General features: G+C 43.3%; 5 protein-coding genes and 3 pseudogenes across 9 annotated transcripts; 1 reads left to right on the top strand and 7 right to left on the bottom strand.

The window, feature by feature from the left end:
* Window positions 1–204: 204 nt before the first annotated feature.
* Window positions 205–686, bottom strand: LOC311379135 (histone H2A; the record flags this gene model as incomplete). Its single annotated transcript, XM_084488297.1, has 1 exon — window positions 205–686. One exon carries the CDS (start codon window positions 684–686, stop codon window positions 303–305), a length of 384 nt encoding a protein of 127 aa, XP_084344423.1. The 3' UTR covers window positions 205–302.
* Window positions 687–1,484: 798 nt separating this feature from the next.
* LOC311379119 (histone H3.2) lies at window positions 1,485–1,895 on the bottom strand (the record flags this gene model as incomplete). The annotated part of the gene is made up of 1 exon (XM_084488296.1): window positions 1,485–1,895. The coding sequence occupies one exon, from the start codon at window positions 1,893–1,895 to the stop codon at window positions 1,485–1,487; it is 411 nt and encodes a 136-aa protein (XP_084344422.1).
* Window positions 1,896–2,759: 864 nt separating this feature from the next.
* Window positions 2,760–3,395, bottom strand: LOC311379061 (histone H1 pseudogene; annotated as a pseudogene). The gene has a single exon. The product of its transcript is annotated as a histone H1 pseudogene (transcript).
* Window positions 3,396–7,124: 3,729 nt separating this feature from the next.
* On the bottom strand, window positions 7,125–7,594 carry LOC311379167 (histone H2B 1/2 pseudogene; annotated as a pseudogene). The gene has a single exon. The product of its transcript is annotated as a histone H2B 1/2 pseudogene (transcript).
* Window positions 7,595–8,249: 655 nt separating this feature from the next.
* LOC311379199 (histone H4) lies at window positions 8,250–8,796 on the bottom strand (the record flags this gene model as incomplete). The annotated part of the gene is made up of 1 exon (XM_084488299.1): window positions 8,250–8,796. The coding sequence occupies one exon, from the start codon at window positions 8,794–8,796 to the stop codon at window positions 8,485–8,487; it is 312 nt and encodes a 103-aa protein (XP_084344425.1). The 3' UTR covers window positions 8,250–8,484.
* Window positions 8,797–9,971: 1,175 nt separating this feature from the next.
* LOC311379151 (histone H2A) lies at window positions 9,972–10,355 on the bottom strand (the record flags this gene model as incomplete). The annotated part of the gene is made up of 1 exon (XM_084488298.1): window positions 9,972–10,355. One exon carries the CDS (start codon window positions 10,353–10,355, stop codon window positions 9,972–9,974), a length of 384 nt encoding a protein of 127 aa, XP_084344424.1.
* Window positions 10,356–11,277: 922 nt separating this feature from the next.
* On the bottom strand, window positions 11,278–11,655 carry LOC311379183 (histone H2B 1/2 pseudogene; annotated as a pseudogene). Its single transcript has one exon. The product of its transcript is annotated as a histone H2B 1/2 pseudogene (transcript).
* Window positions 11,656–12,408: 753 nt separating this feature from the next.
* tmem205 (transmembrane protein 205) lies at window positions 12,409–15,395 on the top strand. 2 transcript variants are annotated; one of them, XM_084488294.1, is made up of 4 exons: window positions 12,409–12,506; window positions 12,766–12,881; window positions 12,984–13,147; window positions 13,996–15,395. In XM_084488294.1, the coding sequence occupies exons 2-4, from the start codon at window positions 12,782–12,784 to the stop codon at window positions 14,296–14,298; spliced, it is 567 nt and encodes a 188-aa protein (XP_084344420.1). In that variant the 5' UTR covers window positions 12,409–12,506; window positions 12,766–12,781; the 3' UTR covers window positions 14,299–15,395. The 2 variants fall into 2 exon arrangements, with proteins under 2 accessions (XP_084344420.1, XP_084344421.1); XM_084488295.1 differs by having other exon boundaries at window positions 12,424–12,535.
* The last annotated feature ends 353 nt before the right edge of the window (window positions 15,396–15,748 follow it).

A 15,748-nucleotide genomic window follows, 5' to 3' on the forward strand; every position in this document is an offset into this window, starting at 1 on the left:
CAACCCCCAGTCTCCCCAAATCGTTATACACAAAGAGAATGGAAGGGCGGGAAAGTGCATATCATAGATGCAACTGTAGTCTGACCGCTTGAATTTTATTCAAAATAACTTTACTGAGAAATCGTTTAAAATGCTCACATTCATAGTACGTCCCTCTGTCCACCAAATGTTTGTGAGTTATACCCTGACACCGTTCCTGTATAAATGGGTGCAGATGTAGATCAGTTCAGGAACTAAAGCTTTTAAGTGAAGAGTTGGGTGGCTCTTAAAAGAGCCTTTTGGTCAACAATGCTTTTTCGAATTTACTTCTTTGCGGGCTTCTCTGTCTTCTTGGGCAGAAGGACGGCCTGGATGTTGGGCAACACACCGCCCTGGGCGATGGTCACGCCGCCAAGGAGTTTGTTGAGCTCCTCGTCGTTGCGGACAGCCAGCTGCAGGTGGCGGGGGATGATGCGGGTCTTCTTGTTGTCGCGGGCAGCGTTTCCGGCCAACTCCAGGATCTCAGCGGTCAGATACTCGAGCACAGCCGCCAGATAGACGGGGGCTCCGGCACCGACGCGATGAGCATAGTTGCCTTTGCGGAGAAGTCTGTGCACACGGCCGACGGGGAACTGGAGCCCAGCACGGGATGAGCGGGTCTTGGCCTTCGCTCTGGCTTTGCCTCCGGTTTTGCCTCTTCCTGACATGATCACTCGTTTCTCAGAAAATAGTAGAAGTACCACACTTACAAGCGTCCCGCTACTATGTACCATTCAGGTCTCTGCTCATTGGCCATTGTAAATTTGAAAGAAATGGACCAATCACGCACGAGAACATTTTAGTCTAACCTGGACCAGCAGGTGGCAGCATTGGACGATTGACCTAATTGTTAAGAGGCAGTAAATCACAAAGGTGAAATGTTTAATAATAAAACGGATAAAAAAAAATAGATAGGCCTACTAATGTACATTTCTAAAACCTACCCTTTGTTAATACGGTATGTTGAATCCGCTAACGAACATTACGTTTTTCAACTTGGACTTCAAAAGTCCACCTCTGGGTTCAGATTAGCCTATATCAGAATAGCCTACTGTATTTTGATTGTGTAGTACAATAATTTCTTCCGCGCTTCAAGTGCATTTAGTATTCAACACATTGTGCTTTGATAACATCCTAACTATTATAATAGTTAACATATAAAGGACAGACAGTCGGTCGGCTTTTATAGCGCTAAATAAGTCGAAAAATGCCTATTGGACGGTAATTGATTTGGTTTGCCAAACTATGTAGGCTACTACTGTTATTTTCAGTGAAAGTTGTGGAAGAACAGAGCCAACAAGTCGTAGTTGCACCTCACTATGGTGCAAGTATTTTAAGATTGTTGATATTCTGTATTAGACTTGGCTTTATAAAAACCATCATTGTCGGCAAGGTATTATTGTCTTTAAAGATATGTGGGTGGCTCTTAAAAGAGCCGTTGTGGGGTGGGTCGTCAAACAATCGCTTTAAGCACGTTCTCCACGGATGCGGCGGGCGAGCTGGATGTCTTTGGGCATGATGGTAACACGCTTGGCGTGGATGGCGCACAAGTTGGTGTCCTCGAACAGACCGACCAGGTAAGCCTCACTGGCCTCCTGAAGAGCCATGACAGCAGAGCTCTGGAAACGGAGGTCAGTCTTGAAGTCCTGGGCGATTTCTCTCACCAGGCGCTGGAAGGGCAGCTTGCGGATCAGCAGCTCGGTTGACTTCTGATAACGACGGATCTCTCTCAGAGCCACGGTCCCGGGCCTGTAACGATGGGGCTTCTTAACGCCGCCGGTAGCCGGGGCACTCTTGCGGGCAGCCTTGGTGGCGAGCTGCTTCCTTGGGGCTTTGCCACCGGTGGATTTACGCGCTGTCTGCTTGGTTCTGGCCATTTCTGCAAAATCTTCAAGATTGAAGTGTAACGCTAGGCAGTAGAGCAAGGGATTATATAGCCAGCCCCGGAACACCGCCACACGCTGATTGGTCATTGGAAAGACGCTGACAGCGAATAGGCGCTGCAGGCCATTGTATTTCCTCACACGCCCAGCTTGTGCGTTCACAGGCAGGTCATATACCACTCCCACCTTTTATATTTGATAGTTGAATACCGTCATCTAACGTCTTATTTCCAAATACAGTTTAACACAATACCTTAAGTCAACAGAACAAAGTTAGTACATCTACATCCAGCAGCCATTCGTCTACTGTGAAGACATGGGGAGATAGATAGTAGTGTTTATGGAACACAAAACGTTGTCTGTTTACAAATACGCTTGCAAATCATTATAAGGACGTTGCTTATTTGGAGCATATATGTGTAATATTTGCTACCTGTGCTACCTTGTCATATCTTTCAGGTTTCACTCAAGATAACCTAAAATAATATTGACGTAAGTTAAGGTTGGTGCAGTTTCATCATGGACCTTATTATATTAAACACAATCTCTGCAAGTGTGCAGGTTAAGGTTTGTGGAGGGTCTCATCATGGACCCTATCTGATAAAACACAAATGTCACTTAATATCTGCCAAGTATTAAGATTGTTGTAGGAATTATATATTGGTTGTACCATATTTGAATACGTATACGAAACACCCGTCACACAGGTTCTGCACCAAACTAGTTATAAATCTTGATTTATAAAAAATGTAATCTAAATTAATGGATGGTGGTTTTATAGAATATGGGCTCTTAAAGTCAGGTGGGTGGCTCTTAAAAGAGCCTTTGGGGTTTTCAACAAAAACTAAATGTGATCATTTACTTCTTCTTGGGGGCTGCCTTCTTCGCTGCTTTGGGCTTCGCTGCCTTCTTCGCGGGGGATTTCTTTGTAGCGGGTTTCTTGGGAGTCTTCTTGGGTGTTGCCTTCTTGGCCGCCACCGCCTTCTTGGGGGTCTTCTTCGCCGCCGCCTTGCTGGCCACAGCGGGTTTCTTCGCCTTCGTGGGGGTAGTGAGTTTCTTCACAGAGGTCTTCTTGGCTGGGGATTTAATGGCTTTCTTTGGGACAGCCTTCTTGGATACGGCGGGCTTCTTGACAGCAGCCTTCTTGGCTTTAGGGGCGGCAGCCGTCGCTGCTGGCTTCTTCGCGTCCTTGTTGATCTTGAAAGACCCAGATGCTCCGGTGCCCTTGGTGTTAACCAGGGTTCCCTTTTCCAGCAAGCTTCTGATGGTGCGCTTGACGCGGCTGTTGTACTTCTCCACATCGTAGCCATCGGCGGCCAAAAGCTTCTTAAGTGCTGGCAGAGAAACTCCGCTTCGCTCTTTGGAGGCAGACACGTCTTTGACGATCAGCTCGCTGAGACTGGGTAAGTCCTTCTTCGGCCTGGCCACCGCCTTCTTCTTGGATGCTTTCGCCGGTGCGGCGGGAGCAGCAGCTACTGGAGGAACTTCGGTCATGTTCTCGGTTGGTTTAGTATCAAGAGTTTGACACAGAGCATTGTCTGACTGAGGCTTGTGGGCTGTCCTTATACACAAAGTGAGAACCGTACAGACTCAACCAGTTACGCGTTTTGCTGTGAGGGAGAAAGATGTGTCGTTTGTGTTTCCTCCTCAGTTTTATCGAGCTGTAACATACACACGATATAATTATTTTACAGTTCTCGCAAACAAACTACAAGAAGAGCTGTTTATGTTGAACCTTGCAGAGTTGTAACCGCCATGGATGTCGAAAAGATTTCTAAAAAACCGTATCTTTCCACGTGACGTGATTTTGGTATCAATCTGTGTTCTCGGATATCTGTTTTTAATAATGCCTTACTATTCTAATAATGCAAACAATCTTTTTTTATATGACATACACTTCTGAGTAACAATTGACAGCGAGCAGCATGTCCCGTGTGTCTGTACTTTACATTAAAAAGCGCGTAGAAAGTAGCTGGTAAACACACGCGGTAGTAAAGGCTTGCTGTATCATGCCAGCTCATTATACACATAGAGATTATAATTTGTGCTTCTTTTAGATGATTTTTATATACGTTTTTAATGTTGTTGCACATACATTGCAGGCATTTTCTCGTCAAAAAGTTCCGACAAATTATGAAGAAACAGTCTTATTGTAGGCAAGTGTGATTCTTAAAATGTGTATGTTGTAGGCCTACTATTCAATATGATTGAATTGAGCGTGTTCAGAGATATGACAGAATAATTAACGCCTCGATTTAGGTTTCATAGTTTGAATTAAAGTGTAAATAGGTGGCCGACCAAACAAATCCACACTTAGTGTATCCAACAAATAAAATGGTATTCATATTTTGTGGGGCCTATTATAAGCTTCAGATGAACAACAATGATAACAGTATTTAGGGATGGGTATTTATAGATTCTCACAACAAATTGATAAGGACAGTGGTAAAGGCCGGACAATCCGTACAACTCAAAGCATATAGTATTCTCAAAGTATTCTCAAAATTTGGGAATAACATGTACCCTCTCCTTCTATAGAGCAAGTTATCCTAGAGTTGAATTCGACCCGAAACAGCCAGTGAACCCAAAACCATATACCGTATATATTTTTGAAACGTGGTCATGTGTATTATATGATCATCAACATAGTAATATCACTGTTACTAAAACAAGTTTCATGGAGAAAAAAAAGGGTATCATCCTCTGTTTCTGCCATTCTCCCCAGATACACAGGGTTGCCAACTTTTTATAAACAAATTGAAGGAAGGCTTATATAAAAGCCATTGGCTGTTGTTGACCTAGGACATTCAAAATGTGTTTAGATGTTTTTTAATCATGCATTTAATCATGCATCGACATGTGAACACAGCTGTATACTGATACCTGCTGCCATAGATGCTGAATTTAACCAAGACCTCAGAATTTATTCCCAGTCTGACCCAGAAAGAAGGAATTTAACAGGAGGTAACAGTGTGTCATGGCCTTTAATTAGTTTAGTAATTGGTTATTGGTTGATAGCCTAGACTACATTAAGAAAACCTTGTAATTTTGTTTTGAGGGCTGTCAAACCATGAGAAAACCTTTAGGGTCTATATTGCGAGAATAGGTTACTTGGACCCCGCTCATTGCCAAACGTGACTTTATTTAATCTAACGACTGATATTGAAAAGTAACAACATGGAATTAATATTAAATCAGAATTAAAATATATATCCTAATTAAAATATACCTATAGAAGCCAAGAGATTCAGTAAACTGATGTCTATATTGACTTCTTCTTTCCGTGCTTAGCTCGAAAGGCACTTGTAATATAAATAAAATATAGGCTAAGTAACACCAAGCTAACAATTTCTAGTTGAATTCCAACAGGGTCCACAGTCCACACAGAGAGGCAGAGACAGGAGAAATGGAAGGAGGGAGGGAGACAGACTGGAAGAGTTTTTGGAAAGGATCATGCCATTTAAGAGAAGTTCTCTGAAAATCTCTTTGAGGTATCTTTTTGCCATCTTTCTCTTCATTTTGATACCCTGGCTGTAATTTTAGGTTAAGTGTTGAGTAAGTAGTTTGTAGTAGTTTGGAGTAGTTTGAGGCATTTATTTGCGCTCTCAGACCTTTTTTTTTACATTTTTCGCTCTCAGACCTAAGATTTTTTTCTTCTTCCCAAACGCGCGTCTTTCACTCAAAACGTTTCACGCGCAACTGAAAGATGCAAGGGAGCGGCGACAGAGAAAGGTGCGCGGAGGACGTTGTAGATCAGCCTGCACTGCAGTCAATGCAGTAGGTCCGAATAGATGGATAGATAGATACATCTAACGAACATGTTTCCTGTATATTATGTGGTCTAGTAGTGAGTGATCAACATTGAATGGACGGAAACAAGTTTATTATTATAATTTTTTTTTTCCAAAGATGGGCGAGAGCGTGAGCGTGAGATTGATGCTGAAAGTCACGCCAGAGCCTGAGAGTCACGCCAGATGCGTGAGAGTTGGCAACCCTGGATACAATGTAAACGTTCCACGTTCTGCTGTGAAAGGAGGGAGCATTTGTTTTGTGTCATCTGTGCGTCTTTCGAGGCACTCATAGGTCTCAAAAAGAACGTCACCTGTTGGGTCGTCTGACACAAAAACGGAATCTGAAAACCATACTCTCTAAATTAAAGTGTTATTTTAGTTAAGGCGACAAAATGTTTGGTTGCACTCTTCAGGCAATCGCATTCATCCAGTCCCATGCACCACTGAGTGACCAGTTCAGGAGCACCCGTCACGGGGCGGAGCCAGAGGGGGCGGGGGGGATGGCACTGGCCACCCCTGGAACGCCACCCTAGGTGCCACCCTAGTTGATTGACAGTTCACTGCATGTTTCGTTGAAAGCGCGATTTATGCTCTCGCACTCCCAGGCTCTCGGTCTCCCTGTTAACAACAATCCTGTCCGCCCACAACCCAAAAATCCAAACCCCAAAACTCCCCCCCGTCAACAATTCTGGTAAGTATTTTCCTTTATTATGCCCGGTATATGGACCCCCCTATAAAGCCTTGGACACCCTCTGGCCACCCCTTGTATAAAAGTCTAGCTCCGCCACTGCACACACTAGTATTGAGTCTATAGACTTCATCTTATCACTGGGGTACTATGCTCCAGTGCTTCAGTGTTATTACGAAGGATATTCAGTTTCTCGTTTTGCTTCCTTTAGATTTTAGCTGTGCTAAAATAGTGCAACCTGCATAAAGTTTCCAATAAAGAAATATTTTGAAAAGGGAAGTTCAGGGTGTAGTTTTTTTTTGTTGAGAATGTCCTACTTATATATAGCCTTATACCAGAGAGGCCGAGTAAAGGACTTTCAAAGACAGCAAACGAACCCTTTAAGGACATGGATTAATTAAATAAAATAGTTAGACCAAAGCCAGCAACGTTATGTCCTAATAAGTAAATTAAGAAAACCCACGTTAATTAACCGAGAATACGAGTTGTGCATTTAAAATAACTGGAATTTAGGTGCACACGAGTCTTTTTTCATATATTTTGAGTAGAACATCAGCACAGCGTTCCTTTTAAAACAAACTGGGTTATTGAGAAACGCATAGTCTACGTATTAAACTAGTGCATCAGGCCATAATGACATTTCGAATACAGAAGACTATCTTTGATCCATATTGGGCAGAGAAATACTGTTTTAAGCGGAATTGGGTGGTCCTTAAAAGGACCGTTTGAGTCGCATTCATGAGTTTACTTGGAGCTTGTGTACTTTGTCACAGCCTTGGTGCCCTCAGACACAGCGTGCTTGGCCAGCTCACCGGGGAGCAGAAGGCGTACGGCGGTCTGGATCTCCCGGGAGGTGATGGTGGAACGCTTGTTGTAGTGAGCAAGGCGAGAAGCTTCACCGGCGATACGCTCGAAGATGTCGTTGACGAAGGAGTTCATGATTCCCATCGCCTTGGAGGAGATGCCAGTGTCGGGGTGGACCTGCTTCAGAACCTTGTACACGTAGATGGCGTAGCTCTCCTTCCTGGTCTTTCTGCGTTTCTTTCCGCCCTTGGCTGCAGTCTTGGAGACTGCTTTCTTTGAGCCCTTCTTGGGTGCGGGTTTTGCTGCAGTTTCAGGCATGATTGCGTCAATGCGAGTACTCGCTCGTTCGCTGATTCCTAATTTTATACTAGACCCATGCAAATATTCCTGTGGACGTCCCTCTATGTGGTTGGCTAAGGTATCCGGTAATACAACGCATGCGCTGCCTTAAACGCGCAGCTGCATGAATAGATGAGTTTATCCTCTCAACCGATTGTTCATAGATCCATTATAGCACAGGAAATGGGAGATATGCCGCCTGTTTTGGCATATTTCTTTGTGTCGTGTAATGCCTTTTCTATGAAGTGCTGTTGGTAAACTTTGGCTGCTGAAAACATGCTTTGATTTTCCCAGATTTCGCAAATAAACATTCGCCCAAAATGCACTGCTACATTTTCCACATGTATACAAATGTTAAATCTAAATTTATCCAAATCTAATTTCTACCCAAATCAACTATCTAATCAAATCTAATCTTATATCTAAATCCAATCTAAATCGTATATACAAGTCTTTATATATAAATCCTAAGTCAAAGCTAAATATAAATCCTAAATATATAAATCGACATTCTAAATGTAATATTTATCCAAAGATAATTCCTAAATCTAAATGCTAAATTTTTTATCTTACAATAAAATGGATTCCTGCAGAAATTGCGGTGAGGGTTTTAGTGCAAGTTAGGTTGAAAATGTTTTAGTAAATCCAGATAGTTCAAGACTTAAAGAAATGTTAAACTGCTTAAATGAAGTAAAGGGATCATCGGAGTCTAAATGGATCAAACAATGTAATAATGCACACCTTTAAAAAGGGAATATAATAAAGTAACTGTTCTAGGCATGTTAAAATTAACTGCAAATCTATTAATATAGCCAGTAAATAAAGAACCCATTTTTTTCCCACGTTATCATAGCTGGACCAATTCGAAACATTAGATTACAAGGGAAATTCGCTTCTTTGAAAAGGTCTGGGTGGCTCTTAAAAGAGCCTTTGGGTTTGAAAAGTTATATAGGAGGATGGTTTAACCGCCGAAGCCGTACAGGGTGCGTCCTTGCCTCTTCAGGGCATAGACAACATCCATGGCGGTGACGGTCTTTCTCTTGGCGTGCTCGGTGTATGTGACGGCATCACGGATCACGTTCTCCAGGAACACCTTAAGGACACCGCGGGTCTCCTCGTAGATCAGGCCGGAGATACGCTTCACTCCTCCACGGCGAGCCAGACGGCGAATGGCGGGCTTTGTGATTCCCTGGATGTTATCACGGAGAACTTTGCGATGACGCTTGGCGCCTCCTTTTCCGAGTCCCTTTCCTCCCTTGCCGCGTCCAGACATGATGCAAATGCTTTTTCAGTCAGAATGAAGAGGGTCAGTTCGTTCCCTCTTTATAAAGGCTCACAGAGGACCTGTGAGAGACTAAGGGCGGGATCTCCAGTACAGTCCCCGCCCCTTGCTTGTGTTGTGAAGTAGAATTTCAAAAACAAGAATATATATATATATATATATATATATATATATATATATATATATATATATATATATATATATATATATATATATAATAATATAAATACGGTGAGAATATGAAGATGATATGAACATGAATTACTTGACAGAATTATACTTTAGGAACAATGATGATATACTTTAAGGACAGTACAACAACAGAGTTAGAATAAATTGTTAATGCAATTCCTCAGCAGGGTTTATGACCAGTCAAGATAGGGGGCTAATTTAGCCTCGTCAACTGTAGTGTACGAGATAGAGACTTATGCTGAGTAGTTCAATTCTCTTCCTCTTTCGTGAGGTATTGAACAGCTGGATGGCCATGGGGACAAAGGACCTCCTCAGCCTGTCCGTTTTGCATTGCAATGACAAGTCTGCTGCTGAAAATGCTCTTTTGTGTGTTGAATGTGTTGTAAAATGGGTGGCATTCATTATCCAGAATGGCCAGCATCCAGTAGAGTGTCCTTTTCTGTTATTGAGGTGATGCACTCAAATAACATGTTTCGTTTTATGTTTAGGCTACGTGTCGTGTTCTTAGAAGGTGGGGTATTATTTTCAAGATGAAGCAGTGAGTTATTTGGTTCAGCATACGAAGCTCTTGGTTAAGATGTGTGTCAATGGCGCAGTCAGTGTCCAATTTACTTCTTGGCTATTGGGCAGCACACCGCTCCGCGCCCTCTGCCAGTTTGAGCGCCTCATAATACTTATGCATTCTTCTCCCCAAAATGTTAGTAAAAATATGTGGGAAAGGGCGGGAAGAGTATTTTATAGTATACACATCATTGGGCTAAATGGTAACGCAAAACATACTTTGCCTAAATGCCTACCGAGAGCGTGATTTTATAGCATTTCACTTAATGATATAACGTGCTCGGGTTAACCAGGACAGTTTGTATAGTGGCAGTGTTAACGCACTAGATACGTTGGTTCAGGAACTTCAGCTCTCAAGTAAAGATTTGGGTGGCTCTTAAAAGAGCCTTTTGGTCAACAATGCTTTTTCGAATTTACTTCTTTGCGGGCTTCTCGGTCTTCTTGGGCAGAAGGACGGCCTGGATGTTGGGCAACACACCGCCCTGGGCGATGGTCACGCCGCCAAGGAGTTTGTTGAGCTCCTCGTCGTTGCGGACGGCCAGCTGCAGATGGCGGGGGATGATGCGGGTCTTCTTGTTGTCGCGGGCAGCGTTTCCGGCCAACTCCAGGATCTCAGCGGTCAGATACTCGAGCACAGCCGCCAGATAGACGGGGGCTCCGGCACCGACGCGATGAGCATAGTTGCCTTTGCGGAGAAGTCTGTGCACACGGCCGACGGGGAACTGGAGCCCGGCACGGGATGAGCGGGTCTTGGCCTTAGCCCTGGCTTTGCCTCCGGTCTTGCCTCTTCCTGACATGATTTGCTTTTTGTCTTGGATCGTTCTAAACGAATGATGTTTGCCGGCGCCTCACCGTCTCTTATAGGTAAGCAGACAAGAGGCTGCCGACGGTTGTCCAATAAGAAGGCTCCTGACTTGAGCGCGCTCTAATTTGAATTCATGGCGCGCATTGAGAAGATATTTTAGCCAATGGTCGTCTGGGCTTAAGGAGGCGTGGCGTAGCACTATTTGCATATGGCTCATGGATACAGCTGAATCCCCGCCACTTCCATACAATGAACACAAAAGTAAACAGGCACTGTTGAGGTACATCATGGAAAGTTTGGAAACGCCCAGGACTTCGAGGCTGATCTCCAGAATTCTGCTATAATATATAGAATATACGAGTAGCCTACGAGGAGTTTTGTGCGCCATCCAAGCGGAGAGGTTCACCTTCATGCTCATAGACATTCAGCTGCTGTTTATCATATGCTATACATCAACAAAATGACCCCATAACGTCGATCAAAACAACTTGACGAGGGTCATTATGGGCTCGATCTCAGGTCGCTGTTGCATCGTGCATCTGGCAAACGAAGGTCCTTTAAGAAAATATGTCGGAAAGAATGTTCCATAACGAAATATCTGTCTGAACGAATGTCCCTCAGCAAATAAATAGAAAAAAAACAAATGCTCACTAATGATTTAGGCCTCTAATGCTAACTCGCTTATATGTTCGTTTACAACCTTTTTTAAGAAGACTGCCTATCAATAATGAATGCAACACTCAACATAAACCTACTGTTATTGAGAACACTGAAATGTATTTGTAAACACCGACAGATCAGTCGGTAAACATTTGATGCAGAACACTAATTGATCCTTATCGTTTGGAGGAAGACTCTTTTAAGCGGAATTGGGTGGTCCTTAAAAGGACCGTTTGGGTTGTATTTATCAAGGTTTACTTGGAGCTGGTGTACTTTGTAACAGCCTTGGTGCCCTCAGACACGGCGTGCTTGGCCAGCTCACCGGGGAGCAGAAGTCGTACGGCGGTCTGGATCTCCCGGGAGGTGATGGTGGAACGCTTGTTGTAGTGAGCAAGGCGAGAAGCTTCACCGGCGATACGCTCGAAGATGTCGTTGACGAAGGAGTTCATGATTCCCATCGCCTTGGAGGAGATGCCAGTGTCGGGGTGGACCTGCTTCAGAACCTTGTACACGTAGATGGCGTAGCTCTCCTTCCTGGTCTTTCTGCGTTTCTTGCCGCTCTTGGCTGCAGTCTTGGAGACTGCTTTCTTGGAGCCCTTCTTGGGCGCGGGTTTGGTAACTTCAGCAGGCATGATTAGACTGGATTTGGAAGTGCTGAGCCGTTTTAGACGGCCGTATTTATAGGAGGCGCATGCAAATCATCATGGGATAGTCCTGTTATATGATTGGCGGAAATAGAGGACCCATCCGCTGGTTCCGCTGGTCGTGAAGTAGCAGATTTTAATACATCACTGAATTCATATAGAAGATCATATCAAATATTAAAATAGAGAAAGATTATTATTTGTAACTTATATATAAGTAGATATATTCCTATCACGTACATAACGGATTACCCTTGACGGTCTCGGTCGGTCGGTCCTATCTCAATATGGGCATATGAGGCGTTCTTTAGCCGATATTTCTGATATTTAACCCAAAATTACTAGCATGTTAGTAACCATATTTGTTCCACTTTAGCTCTGATTACTGTACTTAATTGTAAATATGCTTTAATCATCAGTTTAAATGCAGTGTTATGAACTATCTTCACCGGCAGAGGGAGGCGTTTCCCCACAAACAATAGAAGCTCACTCGACTGACAATTTTAATAATATGAGAAAAAGTAGATTGTTGTTATTATTGATTGTTTTTAGCAACTCAGGGCCAGGATCCTCAACTCACCATCATATTCTACATCCATGCGACAATATACGATACACTTCTGTTCTGAGCTCAAACTAACTTAAGTAACACCATAAGTTCATATCCGTGGAAAGAAATGATTCACACAAAGGGGAGGAACTAAACGTTCCCAAGCCGGGTCTGTGATAGGTCCACACGTTTGGTTTGACGTTGACGTTCTGAGAGAGGAAGATAACATTATGTCAGACAGACGATCAGATATGCTAATGTTTTAATTTGGCGTCGGAAAATAAGTAAAGTAAGGGCAGACCACACACAACACGAGGGGTTGGTCCATATTATATAAGAAGAATACCGTTTTACAAAGCGTTTATTCTTTGATCTCATTATCGAGGACTGTTTTAACACGATGTTGCGTAACTTCAAAACCTTACACTTAACTCAAGTAATATTGAGGCCTTAACCTCCGTGTCAGCTACCAGGTTAAACGCTCCCGATATCAACAGTGTTTAACTCATTTTGAAGACAACATTGTTCTAACTGGTAGTTCCTTCTAGCCTCCACTGATCAGCCATGGGGACCGAAGGAGAGCCTACGGATCTGGTCAGGGTGTTTCACCTGCTGGTCCTATCCTTCTCCTGGGGGATGCAGCTCTGGGTGTCCTTCATCGCAGGTGAGTGGTTCGGAACAGATGCGAGAAAACGTTGTCTCTAGAATAGTAAAACAAGCTTTTGTACGCGCATTGTCTCAACGTTTCCCGTCCCTCGGCCGACAGGTTTCGCTCTGGTGCGGCAGGTAACGCGGCACACATTCGGGCTGGTGCAGAGCAAGCTGTTCCCCGTGTACTTCCACTGCCTGCTGGCGGCTAACCTCGGCAGCCTGGTCGTGTATGCGCTGCACCACGCCAGAGAGACGATGGACTGGCATGAAAATGTGCAGGTCAGAGACATGCAGACGGCGACACGCTCCTCTTATTCACATCCCTGTCCCCTTTCTCCAACCTGGGCAAAATGGCACAAAACAAATGAAAAAAGGCACAAGTATAGTTATTATAACAAAGAAATTTAGAGGCTGCTTGGTTAACTGTGTAGTATGGGAGTATGGTATGGAGTATGTTCACTTTCCCATGGCCATGCTTTTATAATTTACTACCTGAACGCAATGTCTCCAAACGGCTTAAATGAAGAATTTGATGTAAAGCCATTTCTGTAATGTCGTTCATTGTGACATGATGTGTGCTATTGGTCCAATGTGACTAACATTGTCAATGTGAGATGGTATAGCACATAATGTTATTTTGTAAATATGGGTGTTGGTTATTTTTTCATATCTTATTGTCTGTGTGTATATTGTGTATAGCCTATGTAATATTACCACTATGGTCTTATGTGGTTACTATGGCAAATGTGGTACTTAGGTCCATCAAGGCATTTATAATTTGTTCTAATGAGCTCAGCTGATGCATGATCAGCTGACCATGTATGTGCTCTGTATATATGGTTGAGCCATCGTTGAATGCCATTTGCCTGAGGAGGACCCAGCCGGGTCGAAACGTTGCAGCACCAATAAATATATGCGAGATACAGCGGTGTGCGGGCACCTCATTCTTTTTTAGTTGTATCCCGCCCTTTTGCCCTGCACCTCACCGGTGGGGATGTGCACACTACTACTACTACTACTGTTCTACATGCTTTTATAACATACATACTCACAGCTTTAGTGTCTTGGGTATCTTTAGCAGCCTGACTTTGAAGATCCATTTAAATGATCCTCTCTCTGACCCCCAGATGGTTCTGTACTTGGCAGCGCTGGTCACGGCCGGCCTCAACGGCCTGTGGCTGGGCCCTGCAGCCACAGAGCTGATGTTCCAGCTGAGGGCGGTGGAGGAGGAGCATGGCCTGGGCGACCAGGTGGGTCTGGGGAGCCAGAAGGAGGCCTACACCAAGCTCAGAGAGCAGGACCCCAAGTATGGAGCCTGCAAGAGGATGTTCGGGCGCTACCACGGCCTCTCCAGTCTTGTCAACCTGGTGGGCTTTGTCTGCACAACCACTAACCTGGTCTACACAGCCCTCAACCTCACCACCATCTAGTCCCTATAGGGCCCTCAACCTCACCACCATCTAGTCCCTATAGGGCCCTCAACCTCTTCCCTATCAATGACGCCAGGGGGCATGGTGAGTGTGTGTGTGTTGACACCTATCCCAATTTCATAACCGTCATTACACATGGGATCCTTCTGTGACCACCGTCAGTGATATTAAACCTCAACCTGTCCCAACTCTGGGTTGGAAGAGATTGTCTGTGCGTATGCTAACCCTATTTGCGAGGCTCCCCCCTTGATATGGAGCAATCCTAGGAAACTTATCCACATCTTTATTATAGCCTCAAAGTTAGGATCCTTGACTTCAAAGATCAGTCAGTGTAGAAGTCTTCAGACGCTGCTGCTTTTATAAGCAGACTCTAAATGATGTACTCCTTATCGATTGATTGACAGGGCAGATGGCTTTTACCAAATTAAACTCTTAAGAAGGAAGCCTTTAATGATGATAATAATTATACAATAATTATTGTTACTATTAATTCATGTACACAATAAAGTTTGGATTGAATTCATTTAAATGAGCAGCATGATTAAATATTTGTATTTTAAGTAAGAAAATATTGAAATCTTAGTAATGATAATCTCAACAGAGCTTACTTTTAATCAAGAACTAAAACAGAATTTAAAACTGACGTTTGAAAATAAACTGCTTAAAAGCTATTCATGTTTTTGTTTACTCTAACATTCTATAACATTTGACATATGATGATAAGAAGGGTTTTAACATCTTAACCGACAACAAGTGTGTTCTATCAGCAGTATTTCAGCAGGGTTTAATTTCACACTTTTAAAAATTGTAAAGTTGAGATTTTCTATTGATTTGTGTGCCTTTTCACACGAATGAGGCTGAGGCCTTGACTGAGGGCTTTCATGATCAATTGCAGAAAATGCTATGATTGCTGTTCTTGAGTGACATTATTAACATTTCTTAATTAACAAATTGCTTGTGTTTATTGTTTTGGCAGTGTGGGTTTTTATATATAGCAGGAAATTAAAAAGAAACACCAGATGTGGATATTTAAGTGTTATCTTTCATTTCATAATAAAAATATTGATGCTCAGACTAATTGAGATCAACATGGACAACATATGTTCAGTTATTTTAGTTTATTTTAAGCTACGAGAAAATGTTACACATTGCAACTTTAAGAATGGAAGTAGACATCCAGCAACATAAAGGCAGAACTCAAAGTCAGTTGTCTCCTCAAGCATCCCTGGCATCAGGAAGTTAAAAGGTGTGTGTGTGTGTGTGTGTGTGTGTGTGTGTGTGTGTGTGTGTGTGTGTGTGTGTGTGTGTGTGTGTGTGTGTGTGCGCGCGCGCGCTAAACAACATGTAAACCCGTCGTGGGCGTCTAAAGCAAAGTATGAGGAAGTCTAGCGAGGTGTTTTGTGCCGAGGTTAACCGAACCGGTCTTGAAAGAACATGGAATGCGCTTTTT

The sequence above is a fragment of the Micromesistius poutassou genome (genome assembly GCF_964030765.1).
Source record: "Micromesistius poutassou genome assembly, chromosome: 1".
Taxonomy (NCBI): domain Eukaryota; kingdom Metazoa; phylum Chordata; class Actinopteri; order Gadiformes; family Gadidae; genus Micromesistius; species Micromesistius poutassou.

Excerpts from the sequence above, each read along its gene's own strand:
- tmem205 (XM_084488294.1), top strand. The coding sequence starts at position 12,782 with ATGGGGACCGAAGGAGAGCCTACGGATCTGGTCAGGGTGTTTCACCTG. Across the intron at positions 12,882-12,983 it reads CTGGGTGTCCTTCATCGCAG|GTTTCGCTCTGGTGCGGCAG; the intron begins GTGAGTGGTTCG and ends CTCGGCCGACAG. Across the intron at positions 13,148-13,995 it reads ACTGGCATGAAAATGTGCAG|ATGGTTCTGTACTTGGCAGC; the intron begins GTCAGAGACATG and ends TCTGACCCCCAG.